The sequence below is a fragment of the Scomber japonicus genome, chromosome 2, assembly GCF_027409825.1.
Source record: "Scomber japonicus isolate fScoJap1 chromosome 2, fScoJap1.pri, whole genome shotgun sequence".
NCBI lineage: Eukaryota > Metazoa > Chordata > Actinopteri > Scombriformes > Scombridae > Scomber > Scomber japonicus.
In genome coordinates this window covers 7,969,623-7,987,612 of record NC_070579.1, presented here as the reverse complement: position 1 = coordinate 7,987,612, position 17,990 = coordinate 7,969,623, and the positions used below count along the sequence as shown (strand labels likewise).

Sequence of the window (17,990 nt, the reverse complement as noted above, 5' to 3'; positions counted from 1 at the left end):
AATGAACTGATCCTACTTAGTATTTTATGTGTATCCAAGAAGCCTGATATGACTTAATCCTCTGTGCCGTAGACTTCTGTTGTTATCCGAAAACTATCAAAAACAATAATTATACAATACAATACCAGGTTATTGTCGTCCACACTGTTGCACAGAGTGACCCAGATGATTATCGTCTCTGAAGTTTGTTTAGAAAAGGCTCCAAAAGACTAATAACAGCGATCACGTTTCTAGTCTCCAGAGAGTAGTTCTTTGTAAGGCAGACACCACTGCACACGTGTGAAACCCAGTTCTGTTCACAACGTTTGCTAGATTGTGCTAAAAACTTCAGTACAAAGTCAAGAGGTTGTGATATGTAGCACAACAAGCTAATGAAACTTTGAGCATTGGGGCTCATCCCTATGTTCCCTCAGCCTTATGTTCCCTCAAGGATTTTCCATCAAATTAGGCCCCATGTTTTCATCAGGCCTACATTCCCACAGTACGGGTATGGCCATTCCCTAATGTGCATAATGTGTTGTTGCCCCCTTGAATCCATTTTTTCAATGGGAGTCTGTCTATGTTCCACAGCTCTATGTTCCCACGTTTCTAAAAGATTATTAAAATCTAGACCCTATGTTCCCACAGCCCTCCATCCCACAGACATGTTGGGCATCCTGGTTCCTCTGTGAGGCCACGAGTGAAAGTCCCTCATGAGCAATAATTTTACAAATTAAGCACTGGGGGGTGGGCACAACGCCATCCTGATTGGGCTGACTTTTTGCGCTCACAAGATCAGGTGGACCAGGCTTTTGTCCTCATTGGGTTGACCAATCCATAGGTTAAGGCACATGGGCTTTAAGCATTGGCATAACCAGGGACCTATGGCGGCGAATATTCAAATTTCACACATTTTAAAACATTTAAAGGTTGAAGTTCTATCCAATCTTCTGATACCTGACTATCATGCCAGAGACTGGGGTTTGTTTCCTACTTGGGCCGAAAAGATTCACGTGTGACACTGGGTGGGCTCCGTCCGTATCTGTATTTGAATGTAAACACGCTCCCCTGCATTATTGAACATGCACAGTGTGTCTGCCTTACATATCAATTCATTGTTGCTTCTGGACATGAGGTATGTTGACAATTAAAAAAAAAAAATAGAAAGATGACAGCCATATCCTTTAAAAGATATCATATACATACCATTTATTGCTCAAGTTGAAGCATTTTTGACTTTGTACTTTCAATCTGAACACACCTTTGCAGTGCTTAGGGAATTAGCTCTAACAGAAACAGAGCACATACTTTGCCTGGGACTGACTCTGAACACCATCAACTACTGTAAGTAGGTTTTTCAGTGATGTAGTCTACTGCATCACAGGTTGCGTTCAGGTTCATGCAGCCACCAAGGCAGACATGCACTGATCATCCACAGAACTGAGGAAGATGCACACACACACAAGCTGTCTTTCTCTCTCACTCACTTTGACCTGTTTTTTTTTTTTTTTTTTTTTTTAATTTCCCCCGTCACACGCAAAACAAACACACAAACTCGGTCCCTCTCGGGTGCATATATCATACATATTTCATTTATATGTATTTATCTATATCCTCAGTATAATAACAAATCATTCCACCCACCACACTCTGCCCCAGCATGCCTCCCTTCTTCCCTCCCACGCTCAGTCTGACTTTCCCCGGGTCGTGCAGAGGAAGGAGAGTTAAATACCTGTGCCTCCGGGTACGTTAACATGGCCAGAACAGCGGATGAGTATATATGTGTGTGTGTGTGTTTTGTGTTTGAGTGTGTGTGTGTGTGTGGGTGAGTGTGGGGGATGAAGCGATGAGTAGTTGTGCCCCCTGGTGGTGTTCCTCCAAGTGGCCGAACGGATAAAAGCCTGGGCACTTAAAGGGTTAAAGGTGTCTGGGGCGCCCTCACCCCCACGGACTGACCGACTGGGTCCTCCAGCTCAGAGGACGAGGGGAGGTAGGGGGGGATGAGGAGGCGGGTTTTGGAGGTTGGATTGCAGAGGGAATGTTTTTGCTTTTATGGTTGTTGGAGTGGTGAGAAAAAAAGGGAGTTGAAAGGTTGAAAGGTTGAAAGGTGCGTGTGGTGGAGTTTGGTGAGAGACAGGGGGGAAGGGGGTGAATTAGGGACTAGACGAGGATGGAGGCCTGAGTTTGAGGGGAATGGGGATAAAAGGTGAGCAACGGGTACACCTCCTCCTAACATACAGCAAGCTAAATAAAGGCAATAATATGCAACAAATTCATCTGATATATCTGATTTCCAATTAGTGGACTCCTTGCACTCTTATCTAGATTTAATGAAAACTATTATCTATTTATTGACATCCATTACATCTCTTCAGGTCATTTTTAAAGTACTCTAAATTCACATAATGACCAACACATTTTCCTCTAGCATCACTCTCACACTTGCGTTGCTCTATGTTAGAAACAAGGAGGGTTTATAAGGAGGTTACATGAGTTACATGAATTGCCTAGAAGTGCAACATTTTATGATAAGATAAGGGGGGAAGTGCTCCTATGAGAGAGGGGATTGGGAGATATCTGGAAGGAGGTGGAGGTCTGACGGGGGTGTAAGGGGGTGGAGGTGGGGGGGTGGGTGTTGATAAAAAATAGGTTTGGGGAATGAAGTCATTGTGTTAGATGTTAAGTACAGAGGAAGGTGATGACTCACGGCCTGGTTGGAGGAAATATCAGAGCGGCATGGGAGGGAGGGGAAGAAGGAAGGAGGAAGGAGGAAGGAGGAAGATTGGGAGGAAAACATTTGAGAATGAGCAGGTGGAGTTTTATCGTGGTTACACATTAACGGGGGGTTGGGGGGGTGTTTGGGATATTGTGAGGTGATTACTTAAGGCATGGTTTGAGGTTTTGTGGAAGGAGGAAGATGAAAAGGTGGATGGAGACAGAGCAACTACACTCTAAAAACTCATGTCATGTGTTCCTCATTTAAAAAGGAACTATCCAAAAAGTTAGATATTATTATTTTAAGGGAGCTCATCAGAGATTGCCGCATCAAGAAGAGCCCTTTTCCTTTTTAGAGTGTAGGTCAGGGGTGGATGATGATCGTCACAAAGAACATTAGGAATTAAGGGATTTGTGTTTTAGGGAGCATACAGTAGGTGATGTCCAGATGAAGGTGGTGATGAAACACCGAGAAAGACCTGTTGATATAATGTGATGATGATCTCGATGATGACGAGGACACAGAAAAGGATATGGAGAACTTGTAGAGAGAAACAAGACCTGAGAAAGATCTGCTGATATAAAAATGCCACGTGTGATCATGACCAGTGGGGAAACAGAGAGGGACACGTAGAAAGAGAAGACTCCAGGAAGGACAGAGAAAGAGACAAAGACGGGACTGCAGGAAAGAGCGTTTGAGGAAGAAAGAAAGAGAGGACGAAGATAGACAGACATCGGGGAGAGACACAAGAGCGCAAGTGGAAGAGTAAAGACAATAAAAGCTAAAGAGAAAAATGAAGGAAGAGAGAAAGGAGAGCTAAAAAAAAAAGACAAAAGGCAGAGGTGGTGATTTCTGAAGTACAGCAGGCTAAGTAAAAAGGAAGTGAAAGATCAACACTGCCCAATCAGGCGAATTGGGACGACGACGGAGGGTCTTTCTGTAAATGGGGGTAAACGTGTGTCTGTGTAGTGGAGGGGTGGGGTGGTGGAGATGAGGAAGAGGAGGGTTGGGGGGGGGGGGTTTGGGGAGGGACACTTACGTGAAGGCGAAGGCCACCAGAGCACCACTAACCACTATAAAGTCCAGAATGTTCCACAAGTCGCGGAAGTAGGAGCCCTGGTGGAGAAACAAGCCGAGCACCACCATCTGGAAGAGACGGAGCATCGTCAGTAACAACGCACAATATACACACACACAAACACACACACACACAGTCACAAAAAGGCACGGACACACATAAATACACACAATGCACAGGTGCAGATACAAATAGATACACACACACACAGAAGACAAAATCATACAATCATGCGAAAACAAAGGCATGAAAAAGATAAATCAACACACACACACACACACACACACACACACACACACACACACACACACACACACACACACACACGCACACACACACACACACACACACACACACACACACACCGATACTTTGTTACCTTGATCAACATTTCAAAAGTGAAGACGCCTGTGAAAACGTAGTCAAAATATTTCAGCACCTGCAGAGTAACACAACACAGTGAGATATAATTATCCGAGCAGAGGGAGAGAGAGAGAGAGAGAGAGAGCGAGAGAGAGAGAGAGAGAGAGAGAGAGAGAGAGAGAGAGATGCAGAACGATGAATCAGAAGGGAGGAAAAAAAAAAGAACGAGAAACACCAAGACAGATTAACAGAGAAAGAGAAAAACAGGCAGTCATCAACAAACCAGAAGCTAATCCTAACTCTAATCTTAATCCTACTTAGATTGCCTAAATCCAAATGAGCATTTAACAATATCTGTTCCTTTTCAGTTTGCTTATTCACGTAACTTTTAATTATAGCTCAAATATCCCCACTGTAGTAAGAGGGAGGGGGAAACAAAAACAACAAATCTTTCCCCTTCTTTCCTTCTTTCTGGATAAAATGTTGTTGAATCTTTTCCCCCGAATGGTTTCTTGTTGATATCATCAATTTAAAGACAAAGAAAAGTCCCCCCCCATAAATAACACATATAATCTACAGTAGAAATTTTGATCCTTAACCCTCCTGTTGTCCTCGAGTCAAGGGAGGAAGGGAGGAAGAAGGAAGGAAGGAAGAAGGAAGAAGGAAGGAAAGGAGGGAGGACGGAAGGAAGGAAGGAAGGAAGGAAGGAAGGAAGGAAGGAAGGAAGGGGAGGGAGGAAAGAAGGAAGGTAGGGGAGGAAAGAAAGAGAAGGAGGGAGGGAAGGAAGGAAGGAAGGAAGGAAGGAAGGAAGGAAGGAAAGAAGGACGGAGGAAGGACTGAAGAAAGAAGGAAGGAAGGAAAAAAGTGAGGAAAGGAAAGAAGGAAGGAAGGAAGGTAGGAGGGAGGGAGGAAAGAAGGAAGGAGGGAGGAAGGGAGAAAGGAAAAGAGGAAGGAAGGAAGGCAGGAAAGAAGGGAGGAAAGGAAAGAAGGAAGGGAGGAAGGAAAGGAAAGGAAGGGAGGAAAGAAAGAGAGAAGGAGGAAGGGCAACGAGTTTCACTTTTGGCTCTGAACATCTGGCCCAACCAGGTACATGATGAAATAAACTATCATAAATATTGTAACCCTATAATTAGGAACCCTGATAACCTGATTCAAATTTGAAGCCCTTCACCTTGATCTCAAACCCTGACTCTCTACTAGTGGAGAAGCTTTTTGCTCGTCTTTATGTTTGTGCCACCGTCTAAAGAAAGTAGGTGTACACACACTGACAGGAAAACACACACAGAGAGAGCGATGTCTCACATTATTTCGCGGTGAATCAGGCTTGACAGGGTCCTCTGCAGCGAGGGCGATGCTGCTCATAGCGATGACAGACAGGATGCTGAACTCAAAATACTTCAGAGTCAAGATGTAGTGGCAGCACTTCCGAAACCTGGTGAAAAATACACAGATGAATATATATTTATACATGCTGACATAAAAAAAAGAAAGAAAGCAAGCATAACAGATATTTCTAAGCTTGCAGAGAAAAATGTTCATAATTTAACGGGTGATCCTCTGAAATGAGGCCAACGTGGAAGTAACTTAGAACTGCATTCTATCAAAAGGCCACCAGGGGGCGACCGTCTCTATACAAGTCAATGGAGAATTCACCAACTTCTCACTTGATTTCTAACCTCAGTAAACGTTTTCAAAATGTGTTTATGGTCTCAATCGCTAGTTTAAAGCCTTCTTCAATGCAGTATGATGTTCATTTGGGACATTTTGGCCTCCCTGATTTTATTGATTGCCCAATGTCCTCGAGATCCAGCCCTCGCAACCATAGCAACCTCCCCGCTCCGCCCATGGCCCTGCCTCATGCCCATATAAGTAGAATCAGTGTTTGTTTTTTTTCCCAGCATGCACCTGAAATTTTCAAGCCCAGATCCGAAACTATTGGCTTACGAGCAGCAGTCCACAAACCAGTGGGTGACGTCACAGATGTTACGTCCATTTCTTTTATACAGCCTATGATACTAAGCTGATTTCTGTATTACAGGAATGTAAATGCTCACGGGTTTGTGGTGGACATTATAAAACAGGAGCTGTATGGAGGCATCGGTTTAGGGCCGTCTTCATCCCCTCCGTCATCTTCCTCCTCCTTCTTCTCCTCGTTCTTCTTCTGGTCGGTGTTGGCGTTCTTGTTCACTGAGAGAAACAACAAGACAAGCAGGGAAGGAAGCAGCAGGGTAGAAGACATCAGCTTTACCAGTAAGCAAGAGACAGTAAACACAACACAGAAAAACGTCCGCCAACATTGTTTTAAGAATAGAAAATGAATCAGCCTGGATTTTTACCAGCGTTAGCCTGTGAACCAATGTTCCTAAAGTGGGAACTACACCAATTTCACATGCCAGAGTCAATTTAAGCTTCGTGGGGAGCGCTACTCGGCCTGGGAAAACAGTTGTGTAATATCTTCTGTGTCAACTGATAAAATAGGCACGATGGTGTCGGAGTGACATCACTTGGGTAATCTCAGCTTGGACATGGAGGCTTTTTAACAAATTGTAACAGAAAGCCTGCTTTAAAACCTGGTGGCATGGAGTTAGAAAAGATATGGGCATTTTACTCGGCATGGAGGATCTAAACAACAGTGACACACGGCTGTCAAGTTGCATTACAGTATGTAGGACTTGGAGGATCCAGCATTTTAAAGATTTATCTATTGAGCTGTCCCCAAGCTTTAAAGATGTACATTGTTTTCAAAGCTGGCTGAACTGTAAAAGTCTGCAGAACAGTTTGTACGCTACTGATAAGATCACATTCATGGAGTTCAAAATGTGGTGTTTGTTACTTTCATCCGAGTACAGGAAGAAATCCTCCCACAAAATGTGACCTCACTTATGTAATCTTATGTTAATAAGCAGAATCAGTGTGTTTTTCAGGCCTTCATCTATCAGGATTTTCTAAGAATCAAACACATACAGTACCAATCAAAAGTCTGGACACACTTTCTCATTTAAGTGAAATAGGGAAAACCCTAACTCCACTTCACTTATGTAAAGAAGATATGAGTTATAGATTACCTTATAGATAGAAGGTATAATTATATATATTAAGATTAGCATAAACCCGCCCCTGCTGCTGTAGAGGTATAAATACATTAAGCACACACTACTACTACTACAGTCTACAGTTAGCCAGTTAGCTGAGTTAGCCGCCGAGCTAGCAGCCGAGTTAGCAGCAGAAAGCTCTCAGACTTAGCGTCCATGTTTCTGGTAGAGGTGGTGACTTTGATTGACAGGTGACACTTGGTAGGGGGCCACTCCCACAGCATTTGGGAGCAGAGAAAGAGGCTGATTTTTACACAACTTTGAAGCCTAATTTCATATATTTGGCGATTTTTGTAATCATTCAAATTTGGCAGGGTGGTTAACAACACACTTTTTGGTGGTATGTCAAACTCAGAACACATATTTATACTTACTCTACACGGACTTTAACCTTTGTGACACAACTTCATCATCTTTATAACTACTTATGCCCTCATCTACAAGGAAGACCCCCCCACCCCTTTAGAAGCCTACCTTGCAGGATGGCGTTGGTTGAAGGGTAGGGGTAAACAGGGGGCATGTCTATGCTTGTGTAATCAGGTTTGACCATGCTGGTAAGGATGAGGCTGTCCATGCTGTGGAGCAGGGTGTGGGTGTCTGCGTCTCGGCAGTTCAGCAGGTTGTTGACGTGGTCCGGGTGGTCTGGTGGAAGGTCATAAGGGTGTTCGTGAGCGCTGGCTAGTTTGCTGTTGTTGCGGAAGTTGTCCAGGTCCTCGTTGTACTGCTGTATGGGTCGGGTGGTGGAGAGGCTTGGACCTGTGCTGTGGTGCTCCCTGATGGAGAAGAAAGAAGGGGAGGGGAGAGAGAGGGGGACGCCATGAGATCAGAGTAATTAAAGGCAGAGGAGAAAAAAAAACAGGAATGAAAACAAGGTTGAGGATAGAAGAGATTAGGTATCTTGTCAAAAACACCAGATGTAGCACCATATGTCACAAGATGTGCACTTTCTCCTGTAGCTACTGTTACTACGAGCACACACACACAACTCACTTCTAACTATTAATGAAAAGCACAAAGATGAACAGAAGCTTACTTTTTTTACATTAAACTGGAAAAAATTAAAAATATACTTTACACCTTTCAAGAGAGAGAGATTTAACACATTATTATCCCCTGAAATATGTCAAAGTTGATGTAATGATGGGATCAGACTACAAGATATCAGCCTCATTTTTGGCCATTTTTGACTGATCTGGGACATCTGGAGCAAAACAATGAGAGCTTGGCTTGACGATTTGTTGTCTCGCCTACTTTGACACCATCTATGACATTTTGGACCCAATGGTTGAGACATTCCCAATCATGAAAGTCTGTTTCTGGACTCTACTGTCTGATCACCTTTTTAACAGATATTATAGAGCCATTACTTTGCATTCAGATTTTATGGCTTCCTGATTTCTTAGACAAACCCTGCGTCCTCATATGGGGACAATACATTTTGGGTTTGCTGGACCTTATACTTCATTCTGCTTACTGTAACTTTGACCTGTTGTCCTGGTTTGTATACACCTTCTACGCCGATCAACAGCCGATCCCCAGCCGATCCCCAGATAAAAGTGGAGCAGGTACAAAACCGTATCACATTTTATGGTTCAAACTTGTTTATTTATGCTTAATAACGTTTTTAGTTTGATAGAAATTTGACTAATTTTAGAAACAGGCTACGACACTGCTAATCAGGAAGTACTTGTTTGAGGACTTTATTATCATCGGTGTAAATGTAAGGATATAAATAGTTTTATAAACTGGTGATTCAATTGTTATACAGCAAAAACCCTTTGTCCCCCACATGAGGACATTAGTTGCTTAGTTTTTGTACTTATCAGATCCTTCTAATCCCAAATATCTACAAATATCTAAGAGAAATTAAAAAAAATGCAGAACAAACAAAAGCTTTGGGTCTCACACACTGAGAAAATAAACCTTCACTTACTTCCTCGTGCGATGCCCTCTGCTTCTCTCTTGGTTTCCATGGCGATGCCGTCTCGTCTTCCTCACCTCTCCCTCTTCGCCCTTCTCTCCTTCACCCTCCGTGCCCCTGGATCTGTGTCTCCTGCCCTCCTCCCCCTCTTTCGCTGCCCTGCGGTGCTGCCTGGACCTCCTGTGCTCGTTGTTTCCCTCTCCCCTCTCGCTGTGGCGCGGAGACACGCTGCGAGTCTCCCTGCCTTCCTTGTTCCTGTGCCGATGGCCCCGGTGGCTCCTGTGACTGTGCCTCTCTTCACCTTGCTGACCCGCCACGTTACCCAGGGACGTGCAGCTGAAGCCACGCTCCATCCGTGTCTCCATCGGCTGGCCCGGCTGCTCGGTGATGTTGCTAGGTGCGATGGCTTTCGGATGGTGATGGTGATGGTGACGGTAGTAGTGGGCTGCACGGCGGTAGTGGTCGACGTCCTGCCGCTGATATTCCTGATCCAGAGGCAGCTCACCGGGTTGGGTTTTGTTGGTGTTATTGTTGCGGTTGTCCTGCGGGTTGACCACCAGCGGCCGGTCCAGGTGGGTCTTCATATCGCCGCGTCCTTTCCGTGGGAAGGGAACCTGAGTCTGGGGTAATAGGTAGCAGATGTGATAAGCAGTTGTTCATCCTTAGAGATGTGTTAAAGGGTCTGAGATATTTGAGATTTCTACTTCCCAGTATAGTCAAGGTAAATGGAATTTCACTTAAAGACTGTGTAAAGTGAATTCAGACATTGTCTTCTAAACACATTAAATAGGTCATAAATGTATTTCTAAAAAAGGTGTAAAAAGCATTTCAACCATTTAGATTTGAATTGTGGAGCTAGGCTTCACAAACTGTGTTTCAAGATTTCTGTGTTCAGGATTTTAAAAAAACCCGCCTTTGCTGCTGTAGAGGTATAAATACATTCAGCACACACTACTACTACTACAGTCTACAGTTAGCCAGTTAGCCCAGTTAGCCGCCGAGCTAGCAGCTGAGTTAGCAGCAGAAAGCTCTCAAACCGAGCATCCATGTTTCTGGTAGAGGTGGTGACTTTTTTTTAATCATTCAAATTTGACAGGGTGGTTAACAACACACTTTTCTATGGTTTGTCAAACTCAGAACACATATTTATTCTTACTTTACACGGACTTTAAGGTGTTTCCAACATGAGATTTGACAAACTCTGTAGCAACACGACTCCAAAAACAGCCAACAGGAGTTTGATTCTGGAAAAAATACGTTGCGGCAGAGTTTTCCAAATGTTATTTTTCACTGTTTTTTTTAGCAGCACAAAACTTCCATTCACCTCAAATGGACTGACACTGAAGCAGAGATCTCAGAGGTAGATGTTTCAAAATCAAACCATAAGTGAATGGGAGGACACCACATGGGAGTGAGCGTGAAAATAGCTTTGGGGAGGATTTTTTTTGGGGAGCATTCGGGTGAACTAACCTCACAATGACAACAATTACTATCACAAGAACTTTAAACTGATGATATATTACTGTTCAAGCATTCACAACATGTCCTATAATGCCGGTAATACTATCTCTAAACTCTCTTCCTGTTTGGTTGTGTATTTGCTGTGACTACTTTAGTAGAAAACTGTAAAATGTAAGAAAGACACGGCTCTGTTAAAATGTATAAGGAGCTGATTTTTTGGTCTTTAACTTCCCATATGAAACCACTGAAGGAATAATGGTCTTAAAAAGTGGACTAAAATATGTGGATGATGATCATATAACATCATTTCCATCAGTCCTTCCTGATTGATATCCATGCATGTCTGAACCTGTAAGCTGCATTTCCTTTTTTTAAAATAAACAATTGCAGTAGCAGTTTGCATCAAAGCACAGTCGAGGCCTACTTTGACCTTCCTTCAGTCAGTTTATACCCGACCCCTCCCCTCCCCTCCCCTCCCTTCCCCTCCCCTGAGCCACAGATATACACAGTTCGGCAAACAGTCCAACATTTTTGGCTCCACATTAACAATTTGAGAGCAAAATTGTCATGAAATGAACCATTTTGGAACCACAAAATGGCAATCAGCTCCATCTACAAACACACTGTTTGCCGAGCCGTATCCAGTCGACTCCTGATCTTCTTTTTTACTTTTTTTTTTTTTTTGGAAGTACGCTACACTTCGCCCCGCTCCAGTTTTGAGAGTGCTGCCTTCTTCTTTGGGTACAGCTCTGGATTTCTCTGCATGCCCCACTTTAATAATGCATCTTTCCCGAGCACGCAGCTTCAAGCCGTCCCATATAGAAGCAGCAGCAGCAGCAGCTAGCGCAATAATAACACTCTTTTCACAGGCTTAAAGGGACATTACACCCTAAAAAAATCAAAACATCTGTGAAGTGCAGCATGACCCAGAATACAGAGAAGTGAAAAAGCAGGTCAGGCCCTTGTGTTAGGTCCAGTGTTGCAGGACTGCATGTCGCAACACATTACATACAGATGCCCTGAAATGTGATGCAATTCAATAACAATACTTTAACAGTTTTGCAGCTGCAGGGCAAAGAAAAGGTAACTGCCAGTTTCAATATATAGTCAAAGGAGGCAGAGACATACCAGTAAATGATATAGCTGTCAAATTAACAATTAAACTTTAAATATTTGTCTTATTAATATAAATCAAGTTAAAAATGTTCATTATTTTTGGACCTGGGGAGGGCTGACATTCAAACTTTTGCTATAATCAGACAAAAGTAGAAGAAGAGGATTTGGTAAAACATCAATTTACATGTTTTTGGAGCAGGCAGAAAAACATGTGGAACAATTTCTCATCAATGTAAACTCTTGGAGAATTATTAGAGAAACAGTTTCAGGTACATTTTGTCCTTAAATTGATATCATGGTGATGCAGTGTATATTTTTGGGACCTTTATTTAGGTCACTGGATACAAACGGCAACTGGCATCCAAGAGTTGTTCATATTTGATGAACTTATGATGAAAATGATTTTGGGGCCTAAAGTGAATGAAGCATGGATGATAATGTCCCTTTAAGAAGTTAAAATAACTTATCACTCTACACAAAGTACAACAAATATCCACCATATATCAGGAGTAGACTGCATATATGTGTATATTTTGTGTCTTTTTCAAAGCAGGGGGGGGGGGGGATTTCCTCACCTCCTCTCCCTCCCCCACCTTCCAGTCTTCCTGCTCCAGCTCGTTGTAGAGCGCCTCGCGGCTCGTCATCAGGTTCTGTCGGCGGATCTCGCTCGTCCTCTGCTCCCACACGGACTTGCTGCCTCCCTTGTTGATGTGGTTCTTCTGCTGCTCTTTCCTGTTGGAGGCGGTAATGAAAAGAAGAAGGGGGGGGGGGGGGGGGGGGGGGGGGGGGGTTAGATTGAAGGATGTGGGGAGTGTTTGGAAGGGAGGGAAGAGTGAGAAAAAAGGGGAAGGGAGTTTTTGGGAGACAGAAAGAGGGATGAGGGATGAAGGGAACAAAGATATTAAGATTAAACTCTAATAACAGCAGTACACAAACCAACGGGTGACGTCACGGATGTTACGTCCATTTCTTTTATACAGTCTGTGATCTATTCACAGGGTAGAAAGTGAACGTGCAGAAACTTGTGGATATTTTTAGTGCAGAAATGGACCGCAAAGTCAAAGACAATGTAACAGAAGATGCTCAGAACATAATAAATATGTATGTAAGTGCTAAAAAACAAGTATTATATTATAAGTATTATTCTAACTGTGGTGAAAAGTGGGTCAAATTGGCAGTGGATGTGCAAAAGTGGGACATTTTAGTGTTTTTAAAGATATTTGTTGGGACTCAGGACAATCAGCTTGAAACCGAGACAATCCCGAACAAACCATGATGTCACCGATTCGTTCACCTCAAAGCGAGACGGTACTTTACTGTATGTGTAGAGTTTGCATTGGTTCCTGCTCTGGTCTCTGTGTGTTAGGATTAATACTCCGGTGCTGCACTAAGGCTTCCCACTGCTGCTAAAAGCTGATGATCAATTTCCCCACAGTGATCAATAAAGTACTACTTCATCATCATCCTCTTATTCAGTAAGAGAAAAAAAAAAAAAAACTTTGACAGCCTCCAAGAGCGTGACAGGAGAGTTAGTAAGTACATGACTCAAGGATGTCGCTTTATTTTGAAAATCTGCTGCTCATGCTACTATATTGTTCTTTTAATACAGAAATACACACAAAATACTTTAAAAGCAAACTGTTAAATATCTTTGCTGCAGAGAATTTCTCACAAGAAAAATGTTTTCAAATGATTAAAGTGATATAAGTGTTAATAAAGGCCACTGGGGGGTCAAATATGAGGCCTGTGGGCCAGAACTGGGCCGCCGAGGGGTTCATTCCGGCCCACTTTCTTTCCTTCTTTCCTTCCTGTCTTCTTTTCCTTTCTTCCATCTGTCTTTCCTCCCTTTATTCCATCTTTCCTTCCTTTCTCTTTTTTCCTTCCTTCCTTCCTTCCTTCCTCCCACCCTCCCACCTTTTATCCATCTCTCTTTTCCTGTCTTCTTTTCCTTCCTTCCTTCCTGTCTTCTTTTCTTTTCATCCATCTTTCTTTCTTTCCTTCCTTCCTTCCTTCCTGTCTTCTTTTCCTTTCTTCTGTCCTTCCTTCCTTTCATCCATCTCTCTTTCCTGTCCTCTTTTCCTTCCTTCCTTCATCTCTTATTTTCCTTTCTTCCATCCTTCCCTCTTTCCTTCCTGTCTTCTCTTCCTTTCTTTCTTTCTTTCCTTCCTTCCTTCCTTCCTTCTTTCTTTTCATTTCTTCAGTTCGTCTGTCCTTCCTTCCTTCTGTCCTTCCTCCCTCTCTCCCTTTCTTCCATCTTTCCTTCCTGTCTTCTGTCCCTTCCTTCCTTCCTTCCTTCCTTCCTTCCTTCCTTCCTTCCTTCCTCCCTCCCTCCCTCTCATCATTAAAATAAATGATCTGGCCCACATATGATCATGAGTTTGACTCCTCTGATATCGGCGATACATTGATTTACTCGTGTTGAGGTTGAAACGACTATAACTTATAACTGACTCACGTTACAGTGAATGATTGACAGGTGAGAGTCTAATTGCACCAGTTTACACTTTTACTGTAACAGCGACTTCTAAAGGAGCAGCGGGAGGTTTTTTTTCTGTCCTATTGTCGGCATGTGTTCATAAAGGCCACGGGGGGTCAAACATGAGGCCCGTGGGCCAGAACCGGGCCACCGAGGGGTTCACTCCGGACTACTTTCCTTCCTGTCTTCTTCTCTTTTCATCCATCCTTCTTTCCATCTGTCCTTCCTCTCTTCATTCCTCTCTCCCTGTCTTCCATCTTTCCTTGCTGTTTTCCTTTTCTTCCTTCCGTTTGTCTATCCTCGATTCCTTCCATCTTTCCTCCCTTTCTTCCTTCCTTCTTGTCTTCTTTTCCTTTCTTCTGTCCTTCCTTACTTGCTTCCTTCGTGTCTTACTTTCCACTGTCCTTTCTTCCATCCTTCTCTCCTTCCATCTTTCCTTCCTGTCTTCTTTTCTTTCCTTCCTTCCTTCCTGCCTTCCTTCCTTCCTTCCTGTCTTCTTTTCCTTCCTTCCTTCCTTCCTTCCTTCCTTCCTTCCTTCCTTCCTTCCTTCCTTCCTTCCTTCCTTCCTGTCTTCTTTTCCTTTCTTCTATCCTTCCCTCCTTCCATCTTTCCTCCCTGTCTTCTTTTCCTTCCTTCCTTCCTTCCTTCCTTCCTTCCTTCCTTCCTTCCTTCCTTCCTTCCTTCCTGTCTTCTTTTCCTTTCTTGCATCCTTCCCTCCTGTCTTCTTTTCCTTTCTTGCATTCTTCCCTCCTTCCATCTTTCCTTCCTTCCTTCCTTCCTTCCTTCTTTCCTTCCTGTCTTCTTTTCCTTCCTTCCTTCCTTCCTTCCTTCCTTCCTTCCTGTCTTCTTTTCCTTTCTTCCATCCTTCCATCTTTCCTTCCTGTCTTCTTTTCCTTCCTTCCTTCCTTCCTTCCTGTCTTCTTTTCCTTTCTTCCCTCCTTCCATCTTTCCCTTCCTTCCTTCCTTCCTTCCTTTCCTTTCCTTCCTTCCTTTTCTCCTGTACTACACTGATATCAGCGATACATTGATTTACTCGTGTTGAGGTTGAAACGACTATAACTCATAACTTATAACTGACTCACGTTACAGTGAATGATTGACAGGTTAGAGTCTAATTGCACCAGTTTACACTTTTACTGTAACAGCGACTTCTAAAGGAGCAGCGGGAGGTTTTTTTTTTTTTCTGTCCTATTGTCGACGTTTCTGCTGCCAGGAGCAGATTTTACCGACTGCTCGCCTCTCGTCTCTTCTTCTACTTCACAAAGCCCAGAATCTGTTCCTTTCACTCCCAGAACAATCGCTTCATCGTGTTTTAGAGGACGAGAACAGGGGACAGTTTGATAGCGTGTGTGTGTGTGTGTGTGTGTGTGTGTGTGTGTGTGTGTGTGTGTACATGAATGCCTGCCAATCATAAATGTTAGGAGAGACAGCTTTGAGAGAGAAACAGTGTGTGTGGGATTGTGTGTGTAGAATTTAACACAAAGAGATATTGAGTAAGAGTGTGTGTGTGTATTGTAGTGTGTGTGTATGAAGTTGTGTATTTGTGTGCATACTATCATGTCTGGTAAGTGTTTGTGCTGTTGTGTATCTCTCGTTCTAAGCTTTGGGTGCATTCAGGCTTTGCATGAGCTTCTGTAAATGTGTGTGTGTGTTAGTGTGTGTGTGTTAGTTAGTGTGTTAGTTAGTGTGTGTTTGTTTGTTAAGTGTGTGTGTTAGTTACTGTGTGTGTGTCTGTGTGTTAATGTGCGTAGTGTGTGTGTTACTGTGTTTGTGTGTGTGTAATGTGTTACTGTGTGTGTGTGTGTGTGTTAATATGTGTAGTGTGTTACTGTGTGTGTGTCTGTGTGTTAATATGTGTAGTGTGTTACTGTGTGTGTGTCTGTGTGTTAATATGTGTGTGCGTTACTGTGTGTGTGTGTGTGTGTGTGTGTTACTGTGTTTGTGTGTGTGTGTGTGTTACTGTGTGTGTCTGTGTGTAGTGTGTGTGTGTGTGTGTGTGTGTGTGCGTTGTGTGTGTGCATGTAGTGTGTGTGTTACTGTGTGTGTGTGTGTGTGTGTGTGTGTGTAGTATGTGTGTGTGTGTGTGTGTGTGTGTACTCACGCAGCAATAGACAGGTTGGCAGCTGACAGCGGGCTGACCTCGGCCACCTCCTTCGCTTTCTGCAGCGCCGTCTTCTGATTGGCTGCCTCCTCCTGCTCCTCCTCGTCCTAACAAGAAAATTAATTCAGTCAAATTTCACCAAAAAAATAACAAGAGACGCTGCTACTCCTGATACTTTAAATATTTTACACTGGTCCATTTACGTTATGGCAGAAAACGTATATTTTGATGAAGGAAGGAAGGAAGGAAGGAAGGAAAGGAGGGAGGAAGGAAGGCAGAAAAGGAAATGAAAGAAGGAACGGAGGAAGGAAATGAAGGAAGGAAGGACGGTGGAAAGAAAGAAGGAAGGAAGGTAGGAGGGAGGGAGGGAGAAAGGAAAAGAGGAAGGGAGGAAGGCAGGAAAGAAGGAAGGGAGGAAGGACGGAAGAAAGAAAGGAAGGAAGGAAGGTAGGAAGGCAGGAAAGAAGGAAGGGAGGAAGGAAGGAAGGAAGAAAGGAAGGAAGGAAGGTAGGAGGAGGAAAGAAAGAGAGAAGGAGGGAGGGAGGAAAGGAAAGGAAAGGAAGGAAGTAAGGAAAGAAGGAACAGTCAAAACAGACGGGGTCAATTGGATTCTTTACCTTAGTGAGCTCCTGGGCGTTGGCCAGGTTGTCAACGGCGATGGCCAAGAAGACGTTAAGCAGAGTGTCTGAGGTGGCAGAAGTTAAGAAATATGCCAAAGCAACCCAGAGAGGAAACATGAGGGTTTAACAGTAGAGGGAAGAGAGAGGGAAGAGAGAGGGAAGTGGAGAGGGAAAAGGTTAGAGGAGGAGGAGGAGAGGAGAGGAGAGAAGTCATATTCTACTGTTCATGATTGTTGTAACTGTTATGATCCCAGGTTGAGGATACAGTTTCCAAAGAGCGTGAGGACAATGAAGAAAATGGAGAAAACCATCCCTTTGTCGTTTACTCCTCCTTGGGACTCGATACCGTCGTACATCACCATGTTCCAGTCCTCTCCAGTGAGAATCTACAAGAGAAAGATAGGAAACAATTTAATTTACAGAAAAGTAATTTGTAAAATTTGTGTATATTTTCTTCTAAACACATTAAATAGGTCATACATGTATTTTTAAAAAGGTGTAATAAGTATTTCAACCATTTAGATTTGAATTGTGGAGCTAGGCTTCACAAACTGTGTTTCAAGATTTCTGTGTTCAGGATTTAGTGATTAGCATAAACCCGCCCCTGCTGCTGTAGAGGTATAAATACATTCAGCACACACTACTACTACTACAGTCTACAGTTAGCCAGTTAGCTGAGTTAGCCGCCGAGCTAGCCGCCGAGTTAGCTGACGAGCTAGCAGCCGAGTTAGCCGACAAGCTAGCAGCCGAGTTAGCCGCAGAAAGCTCTCAGACGTAGCGTCCATGTTTCTGGTAGAGGTGGTGACTTTGATTGACAGGTGACACTTGGTAGGGGGCGGGGATTCAGCAGACTCGGCGGCCACACCCACATCGTTTGGTAGCAGAGAAAGAGGCTCATTTTTATACTGATTTTTATAACTTTGAAGCCTAATTTCATATATTTGGTGATTTTTTAATCATTCAAATTTGGCAGGGTGGTTAACAACACACTTTTCTGTGGTATGTCAAACTCAGAACACATATTTATTCTTACTTTACACGGACTTTAAATAGATTTAGACCCATTC

At 43.4% G+C, this 17,990-nt stretch overlaps 1 protein-coding gene across 1 annotated transcript in view; it reads right to left on the bottom strand.

Moving 5' to 3' along the window:
* cacna1ab (calcium channel, voltage-dependent, P/Q type, alpha 1A subunit, b) overlaps positions 1-17,990 on the bottom strand; it is a 124,640-nt gene that overhangs the window by 73,503 nt on the left and 33,147 nt on the right. The window contains exons 15-24 of the mRNA XM_053339471.1: positions 17,189-17,309; positions 16,921-16,988; positions 16,304-16,410; positions 12,302-12,458; positions 9,162-9,763; positions 7,703-8,001; positions 6,191-6,323; positions 5,439-5,568; positions 4,153-4,212; positions 3,735-3,841 (exon numbers count right to left, since the gene is read on the bottom strand). Coding sequence (XP_053195446.1) covers positions 3,735-3,841; positions 4,153-4,212; positions 5,439-5,568; positions 6,191-6,323; positions 7,703-8,001; positions 9,162-9,763; positions 12,302-12,458; positions 16,304-16,410; positions 16,921-16,988; positions 17,189-17,309 — 1,784 coding nt within the window. The remainder of the gene's footprint in view (positions 1-3,734; positions 3,842-4,152; positions 4,213-5,438; positions 5,569-6,190; positions 6,324-7,702; positions 8,002-9,161; positions 9,764-12,301; positions 12,459-16,303; positions 16,411-16,920; positions 16,989-17,188; positions 17,310-17,990) is intronic.